This window comes from Salmo salar, chromosome 08 (genome assembly GCF_965601325.2).
Source record: "Salmo salar chromosome 08, fSalSal1, whole genome shotgun sequence".
Classification (NCBI taxonomy): Eukaryota; Metazoa; Chordata; class Actinopteri; order Salmoniformes; family Salmonidae; genus Salmo; species Salmo salar.
Window position 1 is genome coordinate 12,073,705 of NC_138298.1, and position 22,622 is coordinate 12,096,326.

At 43.6% G+C, this 22,622-nt stretch overlaps 1 protein-coding gene across 1 annotated transcript in view; it reads left to right on the forward strand.

Annotated features, from left to right (window-relative positions):
• Nucleotides 1-22,622, forward strand: part of LOC106609934 (catenin alpha-2) — a 767,831-nt gene that overhangs the window by 680,558 nt on the left and 64,651 nt on the right. The window contains exons 11-13 of the mRNA XM_045722643.2: nt 3,092-3,248; nt 4,915-5,115; nt 17,905-18,056. Coding sequence (XP_045578599.1) covers nt 3,092-3,248; nt 4,915-5,115; nt 17,905-18,056 — 510 coding nt within the window. The remainder of the gene's footprint in view (nt 1-3,091; nt 3,249-4,914; nt 5,116-17,904; nt 18,057-22,622) is intronic.

Consider the following 22,622-nt stretch of genomic DNA (forward strand, 5'->3'; position numbering starts at 1 on the left):
ACCCAGCCTTTACTAAGAGTCATCCATACATCAATTGTCTTAAAATCATTTATTTACTAAACTAAGTAATTCACAGAAAGCATACAAACAGTAATTATCATCACAAAGAATTGGTAGAGTAATGTGCCCTAGTGGGCTAAACAGGCATGGCTGGTGTCTTGTTAAACAAAGGGTCATAAATGGTCAGCTGAGGAGGCACACAGAGTTCATTAATATTAACAATTGATATGCTAATCCTTTGCACATGAATGCTCACTCATTCGGGAACAATTGCAATCAATATATATTTACGCTCAGTGTGTCGTCAGGATCCTTGTTGGAGAGTCGTTCTGTTGGAGAGTTCTCTCTATCTCTCTCTCGGTTAGAATGGATCTTTCAAAGCGACATTCATTAATGTCGTTATAGAATGGATGTTTCGTTGGTCTTCGCGTTCAATGATATAATTTACTTAGCTGCAGACTAATAATTAATATCAAAGACTTGTTCTTATTCTGTCGGCATCGATAGTCTAAAAGTTAACCACGTGGTATAGTTCACTTTCAGTAGATGAATTGGATGGTCAAACCTATTGGCCAACTCGCAATGGAGTGGAGGCCTGGTCTAAAGAAATAACTTCTATGTGGGGATTTATATGTGAACGTAGAACAGGCTTGTCACATGACGCCTTGTCCTGTCTGTGTCCCTGGGGGCGTGCCGATGACTGATTTAATCTTTGAACATAAATACATTATATCACATTAACATCAGTACACAGCATCTCAATGTATCACAAATAGCTTTATCCTTATTAATACATTCTATACAACCATTTGGATGCAAGTCCCATAGCTGAGGCTATTATATAAACAGTTTTATGGTAATATGGCTATATTGTCTCTTCTGAGTATCACAAAATTGTACCAAGCGGACCAGTTCGTAGCTGGATTCTTCACCAGTCTTCCATACTTTCTCCAGAACATAAATGTCGTTCGGTTCCCCAATTCTGTGAGTTGGAAGAATTTCCTGTGTCTCTCTATGAACCATGTGGCAGGAGATTCTCCTCTGGAATTTTACAACCCATTCACACAGGGCCTGGGTGGGGGGAGGTAGGTTGGGGGATGGTGCAAGGGGGAGGGGGTCAACTGTCCTCCCTGTACTCAAAGAGGGCAACGTCATGACACTAGCAAGAGCATTGTGCGAGTTTGCCTTTTCTTTTAAGGAATCACGTTATTCTCACGCACATGCAATAAAATGACTCAGGTGTGTGAGTGCTTTTTTGATTTGTGTGTTTTGACAGGAGGTCGGTTTGACAGGGGTGTTAAAGACAAAAGAAAACAGGGAATAGAACAAAAAAGGAGGGTTATGTAAGAAGAGTGTGTGTAAGTTTAGCGTGAGCGACCCCGGTGTATTAGATGACTAGCTTTACTTGATTCCAGGCATCATTAGGGGCTGTCAAACCCTGATCCCTGATCAGACTCTTTTAGGCTAATTGAGCTAAAAGTAGAAACTGTAAAAGCAAATGGGTTCATTAACTTCTTAGCATTTTTTTCAAATGTGTGTTTTTTCCTGATTTAAACAGATACAAACAGATTTTTTTTCTTCTGATATAAACAGAAATTAAATGGTAGAAGATGCATGGAACATAGTGAGAAGGCCGGTGGGTCCAGGATTCAATCCCACACAGGCAGGGATTGCATATGTGCTAAGGGGCCGCGGCCTTAACCGCTCAACCTACCTCAGGCATATTTAAAATATATATATATTTTTACCTACTGTTTTCCAAGCTTTAACAAGCTAATGGACTTTTAAAAAACATTCTGGATGAATTGACAGCACCATACGTATGTAGAAAATAAGGCATAACTTTTGTTAAAAAATATAAACTATCAGGGCCTCCCCAGTGGCGCAGCAGTATAAGGAGTGTTACTACAGACCCAGGTTCATTCCCGGGCTGTGCCACAACCGGCTATGCCGGGAGTCCCATAGGAACGGCGCACAATTGGTCCAGTGTTGTCTGGGTTAGGGGAGGGTTTGGACGAGGGGGCTTTACTTGGCTCATGGCGACTCTTTGTGTTGGACCTGCAGGAGTTGCAGCGATGGGACAAGATCGAAATTGGGGAGACATTTTTTAAATGAGAAGGTGGTGGGGGAAGTTGTGGTTGTCTCGCCTAGCTACCTTAAGATGAATGCACTGCGAGTCGCTCTGGATAAGAGCGTCTGCTAAATGACTTAAATGTACAAAATAACATTTTTTACAAATATTATCCTGATTGGTTTAGTCAGTCATACATGCCTACAGTAGTAATGGCACCCTGCCTATTGCTTTACCACTCGTTGTTGAATAAACATGAATATATTAACTGGATATTATCTATGTAATGGGCTGGAACAGGGCTGGAACATTGTCTATCGGTTAGATCATTAGTTCTCACTCCTGGGATTAACAATCATTTTTCTCCTATGAAGACATCCAGTTTTCCAAACGATCCTGCTGTTCAATCTGCTGGAAATGTATCCAGAGAACCCCCGTCACCCATTACAAAATCACATAAACAAAACCAAAGCACGGATTTCTGTTTTACCTAGTCTGTAGACTATAGACTGCATAATGGGTAATGACGTTCATGTCATTTTCAATTTGGGTGTAGACTGTGCTATAGCCTACTGTACCGCTGATGTGGTCCATTTCACATCCCCTACTCTATCTAGCAGGTGTACCGAGGCTCATGCAAGGCTCCTTACTTACTTAATTACTCTAATGTATATAGCAAGGGCGTTAATCGTTGAAGTACAGTCCTGGTCATGGCCTCGAGCTAGTCGTATTTCCTTAGGAGGCACTTCAGTCTTTTAATCTAGGTAAAGGGTTTGAAGTCAGCAGTCTTGGAGAGTTACAAGGTTATAATCCAGCCCAGCAATAACATATCAGATTCCACTTAACATGGTCTTCAGTCTGGAAAGGAGAACGATTATATGATTGCCTTCATTAGATGTGTTAGTGCTGGGCTAGAATAAAACCCTGCACGGCCTGTACTGTAAGCACTCCAGTACTGGATTTGGAGATCCCCTTAATTGTGGTGGTCCTACACACACACTTCACTCTCTACCCCCCCAGGTGATCAACGCGGCCCTCACCCTGGCTGCTCGGCCCCAGAGCAAGGTTGCCCAGGACAACATGGACGTGTTCAAGGACCAATGGGAGAAGCAGGTGCGCATCCTCACCGAGGCCGTCGACGATATCACTTCTGTGGATGACTTCCTGTCCGTGTCAGGTACGGAATTGGGAAAGTTTCGAAAATATTGTACAATGTTGTACACTGTTAAAATGATGTGCTTTTTAACACTAAACCTAGTTGCAACTGAGCTGCCACCAAACAAAGGAGGCTGGTGGGAGGATCTATAGGAGGACGGGCAGATTGTAATGGCTGGAATGGTATAAATGGAACGGTATCAAACATATGGAAACCACGTTTGACTCTGTTCCAATAATTCCATTCCAGCCATTCCAATTAGCCGTCCTCCTATAGCTTCTTCCACCAGCCTCCACTGCCACCAACATATAGTCTCTCGGATTCTAACTGTTTATTGTATAATAGTTCTTGACACTTGGGGCCGTATGTATCAAATGTCTCAGAGTAGGAGGGTTGATTAAGAATCAGTTTTATCTTATTCGTTTAAAATGAAAACGATTACATGGACAGGGAGGGCTTGATCCTGGATCAGCACTCCTCCTCTGAGACACTTGATACATACAGCCCGAGATAAAGTAGAATATGTGTGTTTGTACAGTGTTTTTCCATTTATCCGACATTGTTTCTGCTCCCATTTAGAGAAAGGAGAAAGCTTTCTTGTAGATACCGGTATGGCTTCTAATGATGATGACTGTGATATAATTTAATACAGATTACCATGATAATTAAGTGATTTAGTCATTAGGAGATACAACGGTTGAACACAGGCCATAATGGGTAAGGGGCTATTGACGCAGTTCCAGGACAAAAATATGCTTTCTCAAGGAAGTTAACGGTTGTTTAGGGATCATTCCAAATGGCACCGAATTCCCTATATACAGTGGTGCACTACTTTTGACCGTGGGGGGGGGGGGGGGGGGGGGGGGGGGGTCACCCACTCACTATGTTACTTCGATGGCGCTTGTTAATAATGCTACAGTAGTCTGAGTAACAGAGGCGACAAATACAGGTTCAAGGATAAAAATTTCAAAAGAGGAGAACACACATACACACACATGCTGACACACACATACAGTATGCTGATACACACACATGCGAGCATGCACACACAGGTGAGCATACACGTTCACACACACAGTACAGGTCACCGTTATGGTAGCATTGTTTCCCAAACTCGGTCTTCAGGACCAACAAGGGGGTGCTTGTTTGGTTTTTGCCCTAATAATCAACTAATCTTTGATCAACTAAGCTTTGATTATTTGAATCAGCTGTGGAGTGTTAGTGCAGGAAACCTAAACGTGTACCCCTTGGGGTCCCGATGAAACTCGGTGGTGGAGTCTTTTGAAGGACTACCACCTCATTCTGCAACTGTCTGTATTGTCGTCTACAAGGACTCTTGTCAATGGAAGGGTTAGAATGATGTGCCATGAGCTTGAGGGAAATCTGGACTTTCTCTTTTTTTATCAAACAGCAGTTGACCCTCAAGTTACTAAGCTATCCCATGAAGCATGTTTGTGCCTAATGAACCCCCAACTGCCCCCCCCACCGCGTCTCTCGCTCTCTCTCTCCCTTTTTCACTTGCTTTCCTTCTCCTTTCGCTCTCTCTACCGCTCTCTCTGTCTCTACCTCCTTCCCTCCCTCTCCTTCTTTCTTTCTTTCTTTCTCTCTCTCTCTCTCTCTCTCTCTCTCTCTCTCTCTCTCTCTCTCTCTCTCTCCCTCCCTTTCTCCCTTTATCTCTACCACACAGAAAACCACATTCTGGAGGACGTGAACAAGTGCGTGATCGCCCTGCAGGAAGGCGACGTGGATACCCTGGACCGCACGGCGGGCGCCATCAGGGGTCGGGCGGCCCGCGTCGTTCACATCATCAATGCGGAGATGGAGAACTACGAGCCAGGCGTTTACACTGAGCGCGTTCTGGAGTCTATCAAGCTGCTGTCTGAGACCGGTGAGTTGGTCGTAGTGTACGCACACACACACACACACACACACACACACACACACACACACACACACACACACACACACACACACACACACACACACACAAACACACACACACACACACCAGTGATGGCTCCTCAGAGCAGGAAGGGGAGTACCACCCTCCTCAGTGAATTTCATTAAAAAAGAAAAAGTAAAACAATGAAAAAGTTTCCTTTTTCGATAAAACTATACTGAATATATTAACGTTACCAAATAATTGATTAAAAAACACTGTTTTGCAATGAAGGTCTATAGTAGCCTCAGCAGCACTATGTAGGGTAGCACCATGGTGTAGCCGGAGGACAGCTAGCTTCCGTCCTCCTCTTGGTACATTGACTTAAATACAAATACCTAGGAGGCTCTTGATTCTTACCCACTTCCATAGACTTGCACAGTAATTATGACAATTTCCAGAGGACGTCCTCCAACCTACCAGAACTCTTGCAGCATGAACTGACATGTTGTCCACACAATCAAAGGTTCAGAGAATGAATCTAGTAGTGAAAGCCTAAGCTACAGATAGCTAGCACTACAGTGTATAAAATATGGTGAATAGTTGACTCAAAGAGAAAGACAATAGTTGAACAGTTTTCAAAATGGAAGCAAATGAAACAGGGATAAAAACTCTTGTTTGCAACTGTTGGAATAATGGTTACACCCTAGATAAGCTAGATGCAGGCAAGAGTGTGCAAGGCGTTATTGAATGTGTCACTGTCTGTCCTTGTGTCTGTCATTAAAAAAAATGATCTCGACCTGTGTGCACCTTCGTTCTAAAATTTCATTCATAGGCTAGGTTGTAGCAACCTCATGATGGGTATAGGGAAAATGTGAGTATCATGTAGTAGCCTAAACCTATCGAGGTTACATTGAACTTACATTGAACAGTCATCCAACATATGCTGTAATAGAAATAAGGCCATGCTCATGAAGAGAAAAAAAAATCAGCTACAGGTAGGAACTGAGCTTGTCTGTTGCTTTAAGCACCGCGATTAAAAATGAAGAAATACAAATTACTAAAGAGGGAGCCAGAGATCAATATATCCTAACCAGAAGAAGAAAAAAATGTTTCCCGACCCTCCTCCTCCCGCTACCCGCTGCTGCTGGTCTTCGCAGATTCTGCCTTTAAGCTCCTGAAGTTGCCGATAATAGGCTACACCAGCGGTCGCCAGCCTTTTAAATTTGGAGTTCAAATATCGTACCATTTCTACTGATCTGCGTGCCAGTTAAGATTTTCATATGCACATTTTCATGGAACAGTTTCATTTAATTCATAATAAAGTCTTGTCATGTGGTTAATCAAAATGATGTCTAAATTAAAATGATACAAATCTAAAAGTAACATCTATTGCCATTGCCAATCTGTAAAAATAGCCTACATAAAGCCAACAAATAAAAACATTACAGCCTGCAGGCAGAAAATATTCAGAGAAAAATAAATATCTTATAAATCACATTGGCTACACATGGCCTTTCTGCAAGGAACTTGAAACAGTGTATTAACTATTAACTAGGTTTGGGCCAAGCTGGGTGCTAGCAAACTTGCAACATTGTATAAAATATTTTGGGCCCTCAGAGTTTCCCACACCAGTGAACTCCGGACAGACAGACACAGCTGTAGGCTATTTGCGCAAGTAATCAGGTAGGCCTTTTTTTATGATGTTTCCACCGGATCAGAGCATGACATTTATTTCCCCCTTTGATGCTGAGTTGTTAGCGAAAGGGAGAGAGCTGGAAAGATTTTTCAAATAGGCTACGTTGAGGCACTATTGTCATTCTCAATGGATGTAAAAACAGACTTTGTTTACTCGCTGTTTGAGGCGAAGATAAAATTACTTTGAGAAGCTCCACAGTGGTGGTGAGTTAAGACAATCAGAAATAGTACCACATCCCCAAACGGGCACATTTATAAGCCTACATTTGCGTGCAAACCAGGGAGCCTAGGCCTACTTCTATGCGTAATCAGGTGCGTGTCCTTACTCAAGATTGACAGGACTGCTCCAAACAAAAGACGATGAACAAATTGGAATGAAATAAACCAAAACTTGTATAGCCTAGGTTGTGCCCTCTGCAAACAATGTGTCCAGTCCTACAATGACAGAGTGTAAAAATAATATATTGAATGCATTAACAGAAATGATCGTAACCAAAAAAACATTGGAGATGAGAAATGATGGTAATTAACGGTAAATGTACTACTGGTGATACTGGTGTGCCATCCCCGTTGGCCTCCGCAATGTATTAGTCCACTCAGACAAGCGTGAAGCAGACAATGTGGCCACATTTAAAAAATATATATATTTGCCACTGCTCAACTAAAAAAACATCTTGGTCGACCAACAACCTATCGACCAAACAATCGTCCAGTCGACTAAATGGGGTCAGCCCTATTGAAGAGGAATGAAAAAGGTACTAGTAGACACCATGGAAACATGGGATATGACTAAGCCAAACTGTTTGATACAGTTCTTCATAGACATGAGGACTGATAAGTGGCCTACACTCACAGCTATAGATGTTTTGTGTCTAGTTGATTGGATTTGATGCCGTATAAAAAATGTCAACATACGGTATATATCCTATATTCCATCCTCTTTATGTATTTTCCCTCATATGTACATTCCGCTGGGTATGTAGCTGAAATATAGACATACGTTCTGCTGAAAGGTAGGGAGGGGAGGAAGAGAGGGAGAAAGGGAGAGGAGGGAGAGGAGGATGAAGAGAGTGGAGAGGAGGACGGAGAAAGGGAGAGGATGGAGAGAAGGGAGAGGCGGATGGGGAGAGGGAGAGGATGGAGAGAGAATAATGGGGAGAGGACAATGAAGAGAGGGGAGAGGAGCCACTAAAACACAAGGAGGGGGAGCAACACAACAGCCCTCCGTCAAAGAGAAATATAGTTAGGACGAATAAGACCCCAGTCAAAGTCAGTCCCAACCTCCCCCCCTCCCTCGCCTTCTACATTTCAATTAGCAGCATCAATTGAGCATGCCACCGCAACCAGACCCCATGAAGGTTAATGTGCGACACATCTCCTCCTTTGACTGAGCTGGCGTTAGCTAACTAACGCTTTTGAACAGTTCATACTCGACATTCCCATGCTTTTTTCTTTGCTCTTTTTTTCTCTTCCTTATTAAAAAAAAGGAGCGAGGCAGGCAGATATAAACTGCCTCATTTCACTGAAGGCAGGAGGGGGACAGGGGAAGAGTGGCTCCTACATGAGTGTGGTTTGACTCTCATTAGCCTGTAATAACCTCTGATAAGGGGAGAACACATCCTTATGAATTCATATCATTATTCATCCCGTCTTTTTTTAGGCAGCCCCCAAAGTGACTTTGTGGGGCGTTGTAGTACAGTATAGTATCTCCCAGACAGGCACTAATCCTGTTGGCCGGAGATGTGACCATGTACTCTTCACTGTACTGTACTGTACTGTACAGTACTGTACTACTTTACTTACTGTGCTGTACTGCTTTACTTACTGTGCTGTACTGCTTTACTTACTGTAATATACTACTGTACTGTACTACTTTACTTACTGTGCTGTACTGCTTTACTTACTTACTGTACTGTACTACTTTACTTACTGTACTATACTACTTTACTGTACTACTTTACTTACTGTACTACTTTACTTACTTACTGTACTGTACTACTTTACTTACTGTACTATACTACTTTACTGTACTACTTTACTTACTGTACTACTTTACTTACTTACTGTACTACTTTACTTACTGTACTATACTACTTTACTGTACTACTTTACTTACTGTACTACTTTACTTACTTACTGTACTGTACTACTTTACTTACTGTACTATACTACTTTACTATACTACTTTACTTACTGTTCTACTTTACTTACTTACTGTACTGTACTACTTTACTGTACTACTTTACTTACTATTCTACTTTACTTACTTACTGTACTGTATTACTTTACTTACTGTACTGTACTACTTTACTTACTGTACTTTACTACTTTACTTACTTACTGTACTACTTTACTTACTGTACTTGAATACAATGTCCTGACTTACGGATCAATAACCGTGATTCATATATTTTTGCAAAAGCATCACAATGTGACGCTTGTACACTGATACAAGGCTCTACTGTGCCGTACTGCACTGTAATGTACTGTTCTGCGGTATCGCGTCGATGGATTCAACAGGGACGATTCATTTGAACCTAGTCAACACCAGGGAGTTAACTGAGAGTTTATTGAAATTATTAGAATAAACCCTAATTGAAAACGATGGCCGTTTTCTCCTAATTCATAAACTCAGTTTCCAACTGAACTGAGTTGACATAGAACTGACACGAACCAACCATGGTCTGTTGAATAAACCCCATATCAACAGTATTCATGTTCAGAAAGTAGGCCCACGGGGATGGTTTCCCATACACAATCCTAGTCCTGGATTTAAAAGTACTTTCATTGGTGAATCTCCATAGATCATGATTTCTATTCCAGGACTAGTCTTAGTCTTTGTCCAGGAAGCCAGGCCATAGATGACTCTGTTCTATGTGTGTAAACAACAGGGCTAGCCTAGCACAGCACATCTGGGCAGATGGCACCGTGTGTAACTTGTTTAATGCTTGTTTATGACTTATCGCCTCTGCGGCGAGAGGCACTCGAGTAACGCTGGTGGTCTCTTTCATTATCCCGGCAGAGGGGAAATAAACAGAGCAGCAATGGATTTCCCACCCTGCTAAATGACTTGTAATGAGAAAGATGGAGGAGAGGAACGATGGCGGGATGGGGCTGCCAGGATGAGGAAGGAGGAATGGGGTCAGGTCTGATACTCATCTCTAGGGGTGGACTAGCCCTGGACTACCACACTGATCTTGTGAGCTTGCATAAATAGTGAAACATATGTATGTAACTTCGCAAGACCAGTGTGCTAGGACGAGGCTAGGGTTGGACCACAGATAATACCTTCCGCCTACATCTATTTGTTAATCTTATTTTTTGCCTTTTATTCATATTTTTACTTCCAAGACTAAGAAATAAATCAAGTGTTGTCCTTGGTTTCCCTTAAAAGTGCATAAGTGTGAGCATGCTAATTGAACAGTTTGCTACTCTACAGTGTATCATGATTTAATCAATCCAGGCATAGCATGTTGGAAAAAACTTTTTGGGTTTATTTCCTGATTTCAAAAGATCCCACTCCCTGTCTGAAAGCATACAAGGAAATAGAATCCGCCACGTATGGAGTCGTCAAGCGTTGGGCCAGTAACCGAAGGCTGCCAAGTTGGAATCCACGAGCCAGCAAGTTGAAAACAAAATCCCCCGTTCTGCCCTTCAGCAAGGCAGTTAAACCCCAACAACAATTGCTCTCCAGGGGACGTGACGTGGATGATGGATTAAGGCAGCTCCCCACACCTCTCTGATTCAGAGGGACTGGGTTAAATGAGGAAGACATATTTCGGTTGAATGCATTCAGTTGTGCAACTGACTAGGTATCCCCCTTTCCCTGTTCCACTGCAACACCTGGAATGCATCCCAAATGGTACCATATTCCTATAAAGTGCATTACTTTCGACCAGAGCCCTATGTGCCATGGTCAAAACTAGTTCACTATGAAGTGAATAGGGATGTAAGCCATTTGGGATGCAAGCCTACTGTCATTGGAAGGCCCTGTCCACCTGACTGTACACGTCCACTGCAGTGTGTGACTTCAACATGCAGGAGACACGTACACGGCAACAGACTAATCTCTACTTTAGGTGGCACTGTGGCATGTTTTGGCCTGCGGCCTGCTCTGTCAGAGGCTACATTGGTGCCTCCTGAAAGCTGGCGGAGAGATAGTGAGACGTGGAGGTGGAGAGGGAAAAAGAAAAACAGATGACATTTGGATGAGAGGAGCGAGAGAGAGGAGAGGATGGAGTCAGTGGCGGAGAAGTGAACAGGTGGCTTCCTGGACTGCTGTTGCCTGTGTAAACTGCAGCCAGGACTCTGGGGTGTACTGTAGGACTGCCATCAAGTTAGAGTGTCCGTCAGAGAGGCCTGCCCAAGTGTGTGTGTGCTTATGTGTATTGGTGTTTACCTGTGTGCCTATGCATCTCTGTGCGCTCGTGCAAGCCTATTAGTGTGTGCTCGCCACTCAACGCCAGATACTGTCACCCCCTTCCTCAACAACGAACCCAGTGAGATTTATAGCTTGGGGTAGTACATGCAGCCTGGCTGGGAAAACACACACTCCATTCCAGATAAAGCCTAGTCCTGGACTCAAATGCACTTTTTATGGTGAATCTCCAAAGAACAATTTCCAGGACTAGGCTTAATCTTTGTCCAGGAAGCCAGGCCATAGGTTCCTCTGTTCTATGTGTGTAAACAACAGGGCTAGACTAGCACAGCACAGCTGGCCCCGATGGCACCGTGTGTAACTTGTTTAATGCTTGTTTGTGACTTATTGCCTTCGGCGGTGAGAGGCACTCGAGTAACGCTGGTGGTCTCTTTCATTATCCCGGCAGAGGGGAAATAAACAGAGCAGCAATGGATTTCCCACCCTGCTAAATGACTTGTAATGAGAAAGATGGAGGAGAGGAACGATGGCGGGATGGGGCTTCCAGGGTGAGGAAGGAGGAATGAGGTCAGGTCTGATACTCATCTCTAGGGGTGGACAAGCCCTGGACTACCACACTGATCTTGTGAACTTGCATAGATAGTGAAACATATTTATATAACCTTGCAAGACCAGTGTGCTAGGACGAGACTAAGAGTGGACCACAGATAATACCTTCCGCCTCCATTTGTTTGTTTACTCTTATGTTTAGCTTTTTCTTCTTCTTTTTACTTCCAAGGCTAAGAATAAGTCAAGTGTTGTCCTTTGTTGACCCGGTATCCTTAAAAGTGCATAAGTGTGAAGCATGCTAATTGGACAGTGTGCTACCCCGCGGTGTATCGTGATTTAGGCCTAGATTAAATCAGATCAAGCATTAACCGGCGATAGCCGACACCCGCATAGCTGATGTTTTGGCAGCGTCGGAGGTGTTACTGCGTTGGAGCTGTCAAATCGGTAAGCAGCACTTGATCATTGTCAGGAAGCACACACCCGTCCCAGTTCAGAGCGAGAAAGTGTAGCTACAAAATAATGGAGGTTTCTATCAGCCTAATCTAGGTGTAGATTACATCTCGCATTCTAGTGTTCAAACTTGTACACAAGGCTGCATTGAATTCCTTTTAATGCGACTCCATGCAGCCAATGGCCATGTCCGCTTAAGGTATAATTCCGGGAGCCACTTTTGGATTTCCCAGCTCTAACGCAGTTCCACATCCGACACAGCTATAACAACCGCTATGCGGATGCCGGTTAAAGTGGATCTGATTGAATAGAGCCCTTAATCAATCTGGGCTTAGCACGTTTGATCACACTATATGTGTTTATTTCCTGATTTCAAAGGATCTCGCTCCCTGTCTAAAAGCATATAAGGAAATAGAAGCTGCCACATATGGAGTTGTCAAACCACTGACTGTTCCACTGCGACACCTGGAATGTGTCCAAAATGGCATCCTATTCCTATATAGTGCACTACTGTTAACCATGGGCCCTGGTCAAAAGTAGTAAACAAAAAGAAAATTGGGCACCATTCGTGACATCAGCTTGCTGTAATTGGAAGGCCCTGTCCACCTGACTGCACATGTCCACTGCAGTGTGACAGCGGACACACACACACACACACACACACACACACACACACACACACATGCAAACACACGGCAACAGACTAATCTCTACTTTAGGTGGCATTGTGGCATGTTTTGGCCTGGGGCCTGCTCTGTCAGAGGCTAAATTCGTGCCTCCTGAAAGCTGGCGGAGAGACAGTGAGACGTGGAGGTGGAGATGGGAAAAGAAAAACGGATATAAAATGGATGAGAGGAGAGCGAGAGGAGCTAGTGGAGGAGGACTGAACAGGTGGTGTCCTGGGCCGGTGTTGCACTTTGTGTAAACTAAAGCCAGGTGTGTGTGTGTGTGTGTTTGTGTTTGTTGTAGGACTACCAGCTAGTTAGTGTGTCCATTAGCTTCTGACCTGCCTAGCTGAGATCCTCCAGAGAAGCCAGCCCAAGTCTAGGTGTGTCTGCGTGCATGTGCATATTCATGCTTGCCTGTGTTCCTCCATGCATATGTGTTTGTGTGTGTTTTTGTGCCTATGCATCTCTGTGCGCTATTAGCATGTCTTCGCCACTCAACGCTAGATGCTGTCACTCACCACCCCTTTGATAGGCGTCAAATGGTCAAGCTGTCCAACCCGCTCTGCTTATTACAAGTGTCTCACCTTTGACCCCTGTCTCTTATTGGCCCAGTTAGATTTATAGTTTGGGATAGTACAGGCTGTCGGGGCTGGGCACACACACATGTGCCGCCACCCTGCGTAAACACAAACACACATACACACACACAGAAAGACACACACACACACACACACACACACACACACACACACACACACAGAAAGACAGACACACACACACAACACTCACATACACAGAAAGACACACACACAACACACACACACACACACACAGAAAGACACACACACACACACAGGCAGACTGCACAACTCTTTTAAGCTGAGCCATAGATTCCTGACAGACATTCTACTTCACACACACAGACCTGGGGATTGAGGCTTGTCCTTGAAGGAGGGGGTGTAAATCAATAGCCTCATAGGAAAGGGGTTATCTCTCTCTATTTCTCCTCTCTCTCTCTCTCCCCCTCTCTCCACCTGCATTTAAACTAATCTTCAGCCCCAGAAAAAAGAAAAAAAACATTTTAAACTTGATCATTAAGGTTTTTCTCAGAGAAGGTAGATTAAAAAGCTGATATATGGCCTAGTGTTGGGCCAATAACCGAAAGGTCGCTGGTTCGAATCCCCGAGCCAACTAGGTGAAAAGTCTGCCGATGTTCTCTTAACCAAGGCAACCCTAATTGTTCCTGTAATCGCCCTGGGTGATAGCTTCTGCTAAATGACTAAAATGTAATAAATTCCCTGGTTTTCCAGAAATCTTGGTTGGATGATTCCAGATTTCCCTGCTGATTCTGGGAATCCTCCAACCGGGATTTTGGGGGAAAACCAGGGAATTTATTGAAAGATCGCAACCCTAGTCATTACACATGTCGCTGGAAATTGAATTTCCTCAACGTTTGGTCATGCATGTCTACAATATGGGAGAGTAATTACACACGCACACACACACACACACACACACACACTAAAAGTCATGTCATATTGTATTGAATGGCAGATAGGCCTATGTCAGTTCTAGCACAGGTTATATTCTGTTTTCCAACCAAAAGCAACTGATGGAATGACATTACTGAGGTGAGGACTGGAGAGTGTGATAGCAAAGTCAAGAATCTTGTCAGCTGTGAGTGCCAATTCACAGTACACAAGCTCCAAAATGGCCACCAAGTTGCATCACCATGCCCAGGTGTTTCCCACACTACACAGACACAGTGTTTTGAAATGAGTCACACTCTCTCTCTCTCTCTCTCTCTCTCTCTCTCTCTCTCTCTCTCTTTCTCTCAGTTGTTATGATGATGGAAAGGGTTTTTTTAGATAGAGGAGAGCAGAGGAAATAGAGGGAAAGAGAGGAGAGAAGAGGGAAGAGGAGGGGGTGGTATAGAATAAAAGCTGACTGGTGTATTGGAGTAGGAATCAGCAGTATAGGATGCACAGCGAGGTGAGACAGTTTAGCTGAGGTTGGGGGCGAACTAGACCGCCCAGAGAGAGACTCGTAGGGAGAAGTCTCAGCAGCAGCTAAATCAGAGGGGTACGTGCGTGTGTGCGTGTTTGTGACGGAGAGAGAGCGGTGGGTGGGGGCTGGAAATACTTCCGGTCAGACTTGGCAATTCACTCCATTTCCTCCCTCTGTTCCCCCCCTCCCTTCCAAGAGGCGAAAACACAAATCACATTGACGGCTCCGGTTTGAAGGTTAATGGTACGCTCTTGCGATTTACAGCCGTTTAGTTTGTTTGTGGGGGAAGTGGGAAGTGTTTTTGTTTTCCTATGAGGAGTCTATTATGTCACATTGCGAGCGGAGCTGTCCCTGTGTGATCTTAGGCCTCGAGGATGTCTTTGTTGGCTGCGTGGTGCCACAATGCACTTTACCGAATATTTAAGCATTCACCTCATTCATTGTACTTTCATGACTTCTCTCTTGATTTATAGTTGGGCTTAGGAAGGAGGGAGAAGAAAAAAAATATCCCAACGTGGTCACGTTTAATTCCCCATATCATTCCTCAACCGGAATGAGTGAAATTGCTCCATTACCATCAGCAACATTTATTTAAAAACCCTAGCCCTGCACAAAATTCCCAATAGCATATTTTACGCTTATCCAGTAAGTGGATTAAACTGAATTTTTTTTTTTTTATAATTTGAGAGAAGAAAAATTAAAACAGTTTTTGTAGCACCTTTTATGTTTGGTGTATAATAACCAGCCCCAGTGTTTTTAATAAGTTTATGTGTATTTTTTCTTATTTACCTTTCTGGCTTAAGCTTCTAATTGATTTTCGTCACTTCACGGTGAACAGGGAAGCGAGAGAGCTCTGAGGAGAATTCCAATAATATCACACGGCGTGTTTGTCTCGGGTTTCAGGGGCATATCCACTAGCACATTAAATCTTTGTTATTGTTGTCGTTTATTTCCCTCCTCCATTAATTGTTTTCACCCTCCCTCATTAGACGTGCTTCTTCTTCTTCACCAGTGATCCGGAGCCCAAATTCAACCCCCTCTCCAAATCCGTCCCTCTGATTGTATTTGTTTTATCATGCCTCTCTGAATATTTTAGATGTATTTCAACAGCCGCTCAGAGAATATTATGTCAGGTTTTTGTATTTTCTTTATGCATCAGAAGGTTTTTGCGAGTGCCTCTCGTCTTGTTGTACTGGCCCCCTTTCCTCCTCTGAAATGGGACGACGGCTCAGTGTAGACAGATAATGAGTACAAGCTGTAGACTGAGGCGCTTGCTGCTGAATCTGAAATTGTGAAGGCGGCACGACATCTACACGGATTGGGTACTGTGTGTGTGTGTGTGTCTGCGTGCGTGCGTGTGATTGTGTGTGTGTGTGTGTGCGTGTGTCCCTGGTGTCCACTTGACAGTGAAAAGGGAACAGACCGGCACTAATCATGGCTCAATTCAATAACACAAGACCGGGTCAAACAAGGTCGTATCAATCCACCTAAATATTGTTTTGTTCTCTCAGTTTGTTCTCTCAGTCAGATAGTTTAACCGTAACCCATTGATTTAGCTGTTATTGCTCAAGCAGAACCACAGCATTAAAGCAATTATTAAAGGCCCAGTGCAGTCAAAACCACTCTTTCCTATAAGGTTGGAGAAATACAGTTGAGATTGTGAGAATTATGAAAATGGTATTTTAGTGTAGGAGCTGTTTGAAAAGCCTGTTTTGGTGCAATGGAGCTTTGGCCTGTCTGTTGACATCGCCAAGTGGTAAATTAGTTAATAGACCAATAGGAAAGAGAGTTCCAAACCTTTATGCCAATAACAGCTAGTTTTCCATTTTCCCCTCCCCACTCAGACCACTTCCAGACAGTCTTAGCAAAATGCTTGAGAAATTGCTCTTAGCTAAGAAGCTATTTTAGTTTATTTTGACCATTTGAATTCAAAACATCACAGTAAGGTACTGAATTCTTACCCAGAAATGATTTGATATTGAGGTAAAAATGGCTGCATTGGACCTTTAAACATTGCCTGCATCAGATCATCACGAGTCATCTGAAGATGATTATGTAGCTGTCCCACTCAACATGAATATATTCGGCACGGTTGCCCTGGCGTTTATTCAAATTCAACATTCCTTCTGTGAACGCACAAAGAACATACAGATGCTCCGTTGGCAACGCTTGCCAAACTAATATTCCCGCTAAATGCCAGTCATTGTTTTTGTCAGAGTTAGCAACTTTTTGTTTTGCAGCCTTTTGTTTTGGCAATGAATTTTCAGCCTGTTAACTTGAGTGGCTGTCAACCAGAGCTAGCGCCTTAGCATGCTAGCACTGACACACTAATAGGTGAATGGCTGCCAACCGAGGCTAGCACATTAGCATCCTAGCACTCACGCAGTGATAGGCTGACAGACATCCGCCCCCCGGGTAGTGTAGCTAAGGTGAAACGGCTAATTGGCATGCAAAGGGGGCTCGAGCGCCCCATCCCTGTGGTGCCAGATTTCTAGATTGACAGAGTCTGGGACCCCCACTTCAGAAGATGTGTTTGACACGCAGAGTGTGTGTCCTTGGTTTGAGAATAGAACACACCCACGTTGTCTTACATAGACACACACACGTCTCTTGTGGTATTCCGCCTCTCTCAAATCAATGTGCCCGTCCCCCCAGGGGGAAAGATAAACTTTTGAGGGATGTTTTTTTTTTTATATTTCTCTTGTTTTTCACCTTTGTTTATCCTTTTCTCTCTCTCTCTCTCTCTCTCTCGCTCTCTCTCTCTCTTTCTCTCTCTCGCTCTCTCTCTCTCGCTCTCTCTCTCTCTCTTTCTCTCTCTCGCTCTCTTGCTCTCTCTGTTTCACACACACACACACACACACACACACACACACACACACACACACACACACACTGAGGAAGGCACACGATGAAACATTCTAGTAGGACATGTTGCCTAAAATGTTCAAATAAATTGAGTGCACCTGAGTCAAGTAAGTTCTGGTCGCCATTCTCATTGTTCTCTTTTTCTCTCCCCTTCCCTCCCTCTCTCTCCATCCCTTCTTCCAGTCATGCCCCGTTTCGCTGAACAAGTGGAGGTGGCCATCGAGGCGCTGAGCACAAACCCCCCACAGCCCTTCGAGGAGAACGAGTTCATCGACGCGTCCCGCCTGGTCTACGACGGTGTGCGTGACATACGGAAAGCCGTTCTTATGATCAGGGTACGTCCACTTCCTCATTTCCTCCCCCCTCGCTTCTCAAAGCATGCTGGGAACAGACTCTGTACCAAATTACACCGGCTATTCCCATTATAGTGCACTACTTTTGACCAGGGCCCATAAAAAGTCGTGCACTATATAGGAACATGGGTGCCATCTGAGAGACACACTTATTCTCCCATTGACATCAATGCATGACCAAGTGTACATTAGGATTCACCTTATTTTCTCATTTTCTTTCTCATTATTATCCAATTCCAAGAATGTGCCCTGCGTGAGGTCACATGGAACGTTCATTTTCCCAAGATGAATCACAAACAATCTCCCTGATTTGATGTCAATGTATGAGAAATGAAATGACATGGAAATTAAATTACAAAGAACTTCACGCTTCGTACGAAACCTTATAGTGTAACATGACCTAAGACTTTAGGGCTGGTTGGAATAAACCACCTCAGTGGCCTTGTGGTTACAGTACCCACCCTGAGATTGGAAGGTTAGGGGTTCAATCCCTGGTCGAGTCTTACCGGACTCTAAAAATAGTACCCGATGCTGCTCTGGTTGCCACTCAGCATTAAGGAGATGGATTAGGGGTAAGGCCCTGATATAGACTAGCTTCCTGTCCAGGGGGGTGCTAAAGAAAATAGAATTAGGCTGCTACCCTATGGGCTGTTCTGGCTCTGACAAGACTTGTTTACTTATAACATAATACTGTAAGGCTAGTTCCATAGACTGTGTATTGGACTTTGTATTGATGTTACAACAAAGCCTATTATATAGTCACTTTTATAGACTCAGCCACACCACACTGTATCCACTATGGTAAGCCTATTAGATGGTGTTTGTCTAGCATTTTTTTTCTCTTCTCGTACCCCCCCTTCTCCCAACACCACCGTGCAAATTCATTTATTCAACTTTGGACTGCTGGAATGTTTCCCAGTGCAGTTGCGAGAAAAATCTAATTACGGGGAAATAATTTGATGTTGGTAAATAATGTAAAACAGGGGCTTTGAACGGGCCGAGACCGACCCACCAGCCTAATAATCTATTTCCAAGTTCAAGTATTCTTGGAGACTTGGAGGACTATCTATGATTTCTCGTCGTTGTGTAGCCTAACTTCCGTAATAGAATGTGTAGCCTTTCATATGAAACGTCTGAAGGATGCTTTTGTGGTGTGTGTTTTTTTGCTCCCATGTAATCTGGTGTACATGGATTTCTTTAGAAAATGATTTCTTTAGAACCTGCTAGCAGGGTCTAGTTGTAGCCTACAACAGCAATGGATTATGGGGGCAATTCTTCACGGTGTTCATTTCAGAAGTTGAGTATGGTCAGGTGTGTGTGTAGAGCGTTAATAAAATAGCATTACAAACACACACACACACACACACACACACACACACACACACACACACACACACACACACACGCGCACACACACACACACACAGTCAAACACACACGTACACACGTCCACAGACATCTGCTATATGTCCATTCCAGAAAATGGAACGTGCCACGCAATTCAACTAAAACAAGGCTTCAATGTTCACATTCATTTCCACACACAAAGGGAGCACATATCCATTCTTCTGGGAACAAAGGGGGAATAATTAACCGGGAGGAGGTGCTAGCAGTCAAACCTCATCCAGTGTACGTCCCAAATGGCACCCTATTCCCTTTATAGTGCACTACTTTTGATCAGGGCTCATAGTGCTGTGGTCAAAAGTCGTGCGCTATATAGGGAATAGGCTGCCATCAAATAAAATGTAATTGTATTCATCACATGCTTTGTAAACAACAGGTGTGGACTAACAGTGAAACGCTTACTTACTTTTACTTACTTACTTTTACTTACTTACTTCCCAACAATGCAGAAGAAAAAAATCATAGAGAAATAATAGAAAAGTAAGACACGTAGTAATGAAAGTAATAATAGATATACAATGAGTAACGATCGGTCAATGGAAACGATGGCGAAAACATTATGTCAAAAAAAAAAAAAAGTTCAGATCAGCGCATAAAAAAACACAAAATAGCAGAATTAGTCAGGAGCTCGTAAAACAACCGCTATACACTCCAATGCCATCTCCCATTCATTTGGAACGCACCCACATTACAATCTTCTCCTCGTTTTCCTCTATGTACCACACGAAGAATAGATGTGCGAGATATTGACATTTGTCGGATGTAGAGTCGGTTATCATTCCTGCCTTTGTATCGTGTAGACGAGCATAACTGCAACATCTTCATGTTCGTGTGGTGGATTTGCGAGAAATCGGTTTGTCTTCGAGAGAAGCGCCTCCAAAGCTGGTTTTCAATAAAACCTGATTTTTGGACTAGTGGCCTCTTCAGCTTGTAGAGGAGGTTGTTATGTCTGGAGATGAGGATGGTATAGACGATGTTTACAGTGTTGCCAGGATGATAGACACATTGTTGACAAACAGACAGATGGGTGACTGAGCCACTCATCCCACTCTTCTCCTCAGCTAACTGCCTCCCGATTGGCCCGGAAGCCGCCCCAGATCCCTGCTCTTAATTGGTCGAACACATTAACTGATTCGTCCCTGAGTCCTGCCAGTCGAGAACATCTGTCACGTCCCCACCCTGTCTCGTTGTGAGATAGCAGTTAGACACGAGTTGAAGATTGAAGAAGAAAAAACAAAATCACGGAATCTCTTGAGGCCATTTACCCTCCCCGCCCTTTTCCCTTTGTGCCGTTTGATCCCACTATTTCAGGGAGCTTTATAGTGCTCTTATGGTGCGTGGTGTAAACCACCTCCGAGACTTCTTAAAAACAATGATGCAAGGGACTTGAAATCAGAGCAAGCGTATAAAAAAAGCGGAATAATTCAACACAAGGAGATCTGACTTGCTGTTAATTGTGTGACATCTCCCGCCAGCCGCCCCTCACGTGACGGGAAGGTCTATCTGCACTCAGACTCTGACTAAGAACGCAGAAGGAGAAGTGTGCAGAAGGAGAAGTGTGCGAGTGAGACGTACAGTAGAGGGAGAGTGGAGATAGAGATGTGTCTGAGGACTGAGGTATTAAATATCTGTGTTGTGTGACATTGCAGCTGTTGATCTAATAGCCATTGTCGTGACGTTGTATTAGTTAATGTGACGACTGTTGCTCATCGAATGATTAACGGTTTATAATTGCGTGATTAAATGAATTAAGCAATGAATCAAGCAATTATTAACTCATCAACCTGGGGCACCATGGGAACAGTATTTTGATTGAGTTTCTATTTCCCAAATTAACTCAAAGGATATCAGAATATCGATTTTACAACAGTCGCTAAATTAATCAATTTCCTCTACAGTCTCATTCTGAACGTCGCATAATCCGGGAATCTGCACGGACCCGGGCTTCACCAATGAGTTTACCACACCAATCTTAGTTGATTATTTATTTACTAGCAAGCTAAAATGATGATAAAAATACACATACACAAAACACAGTCTAGCTATTGATTAGGACTTAGTATAACGGGCCAACACACTATGGCGCGTGTTACCCAAAATGGGGATTTAAAAGAGAGAGAAACCAAGAAAGTACACGAGAGAAATATACATTTGGGTTCATTTGTCAGCCATGCTTATTTAAACCTAGCCTTGCCCCGAACTGCCGCTCTTATGGGTCAGAATATAATGATGTAATTACGTGTTGGAGGTCTCAGGTGGGAAGCTCCGCGTGTGTCGTTTAGGCTTCTCAATGACGCACTTCTCCGGCGCAACTCTCTGGTTGTCCTCACGATGTCAGTGTCCTTCTTGGCTAAGTGGTCTGATCCCTCGCCCTTGATCTGAAAGGGGTCTTCTGAGGACAGACAGCTCTGTAGCTCAGAGCTCACAGCTTCGGACTCGAACGGTGTATATACCACGATTCAATGGAGAGTGGAGGCTGGGTGGTTCGGCTTGAATTCACCCGCTTAGACACAGCTACTCGTCCGTAGCTCGTGTAGAAAAAGATTTCTTTGTCTTCAACCTTGTGTTTCGTTTTGGGGTTCGTTGACTTTGTTAGACCTTCGCTGCAGCTTGGGGTCAATTAGTCTCCTATGTTAATTCTTCACTCTCCTGTCTTACACCCTAGGGTCAGAAGTGGGCGTAACCGCCTTTAGGGCAATTCTCTGGGCGGACCAAGTTAAGGGGCAAGGCCTAGATTTGACTAAAATCCTATTTTAGACACTACCTTAACATCTCATCTTTACCAAAACATTCTCTTTGATTTGGATATTTTCCACACAACATCAGGCATATACTGGGAAAACTCTTAAAGGTACAATGTTTTCATAATAACGTCATCTCTTAACCTTTAATAACAATTCAAAAGTTACATACATTTTCATATTCCACCTCTCGTCATGACCACCATTGTGGCTGACGGAAACCATTGTTCCAAAGTCCCTTTATTGCATGTTTTAATGTTCTGAGGCCAGTTCTCCATAGTGAGAGGTAAGGTTTATTATGGGCGTGAGGTGTCATAAAACCCCCCACATCTTCAGACCCCTAGATCTCTCCTCCTCTGTTGGGGGTTTGGGAGATAATCTGTAGGGTGGTGGTCTCCTGTAC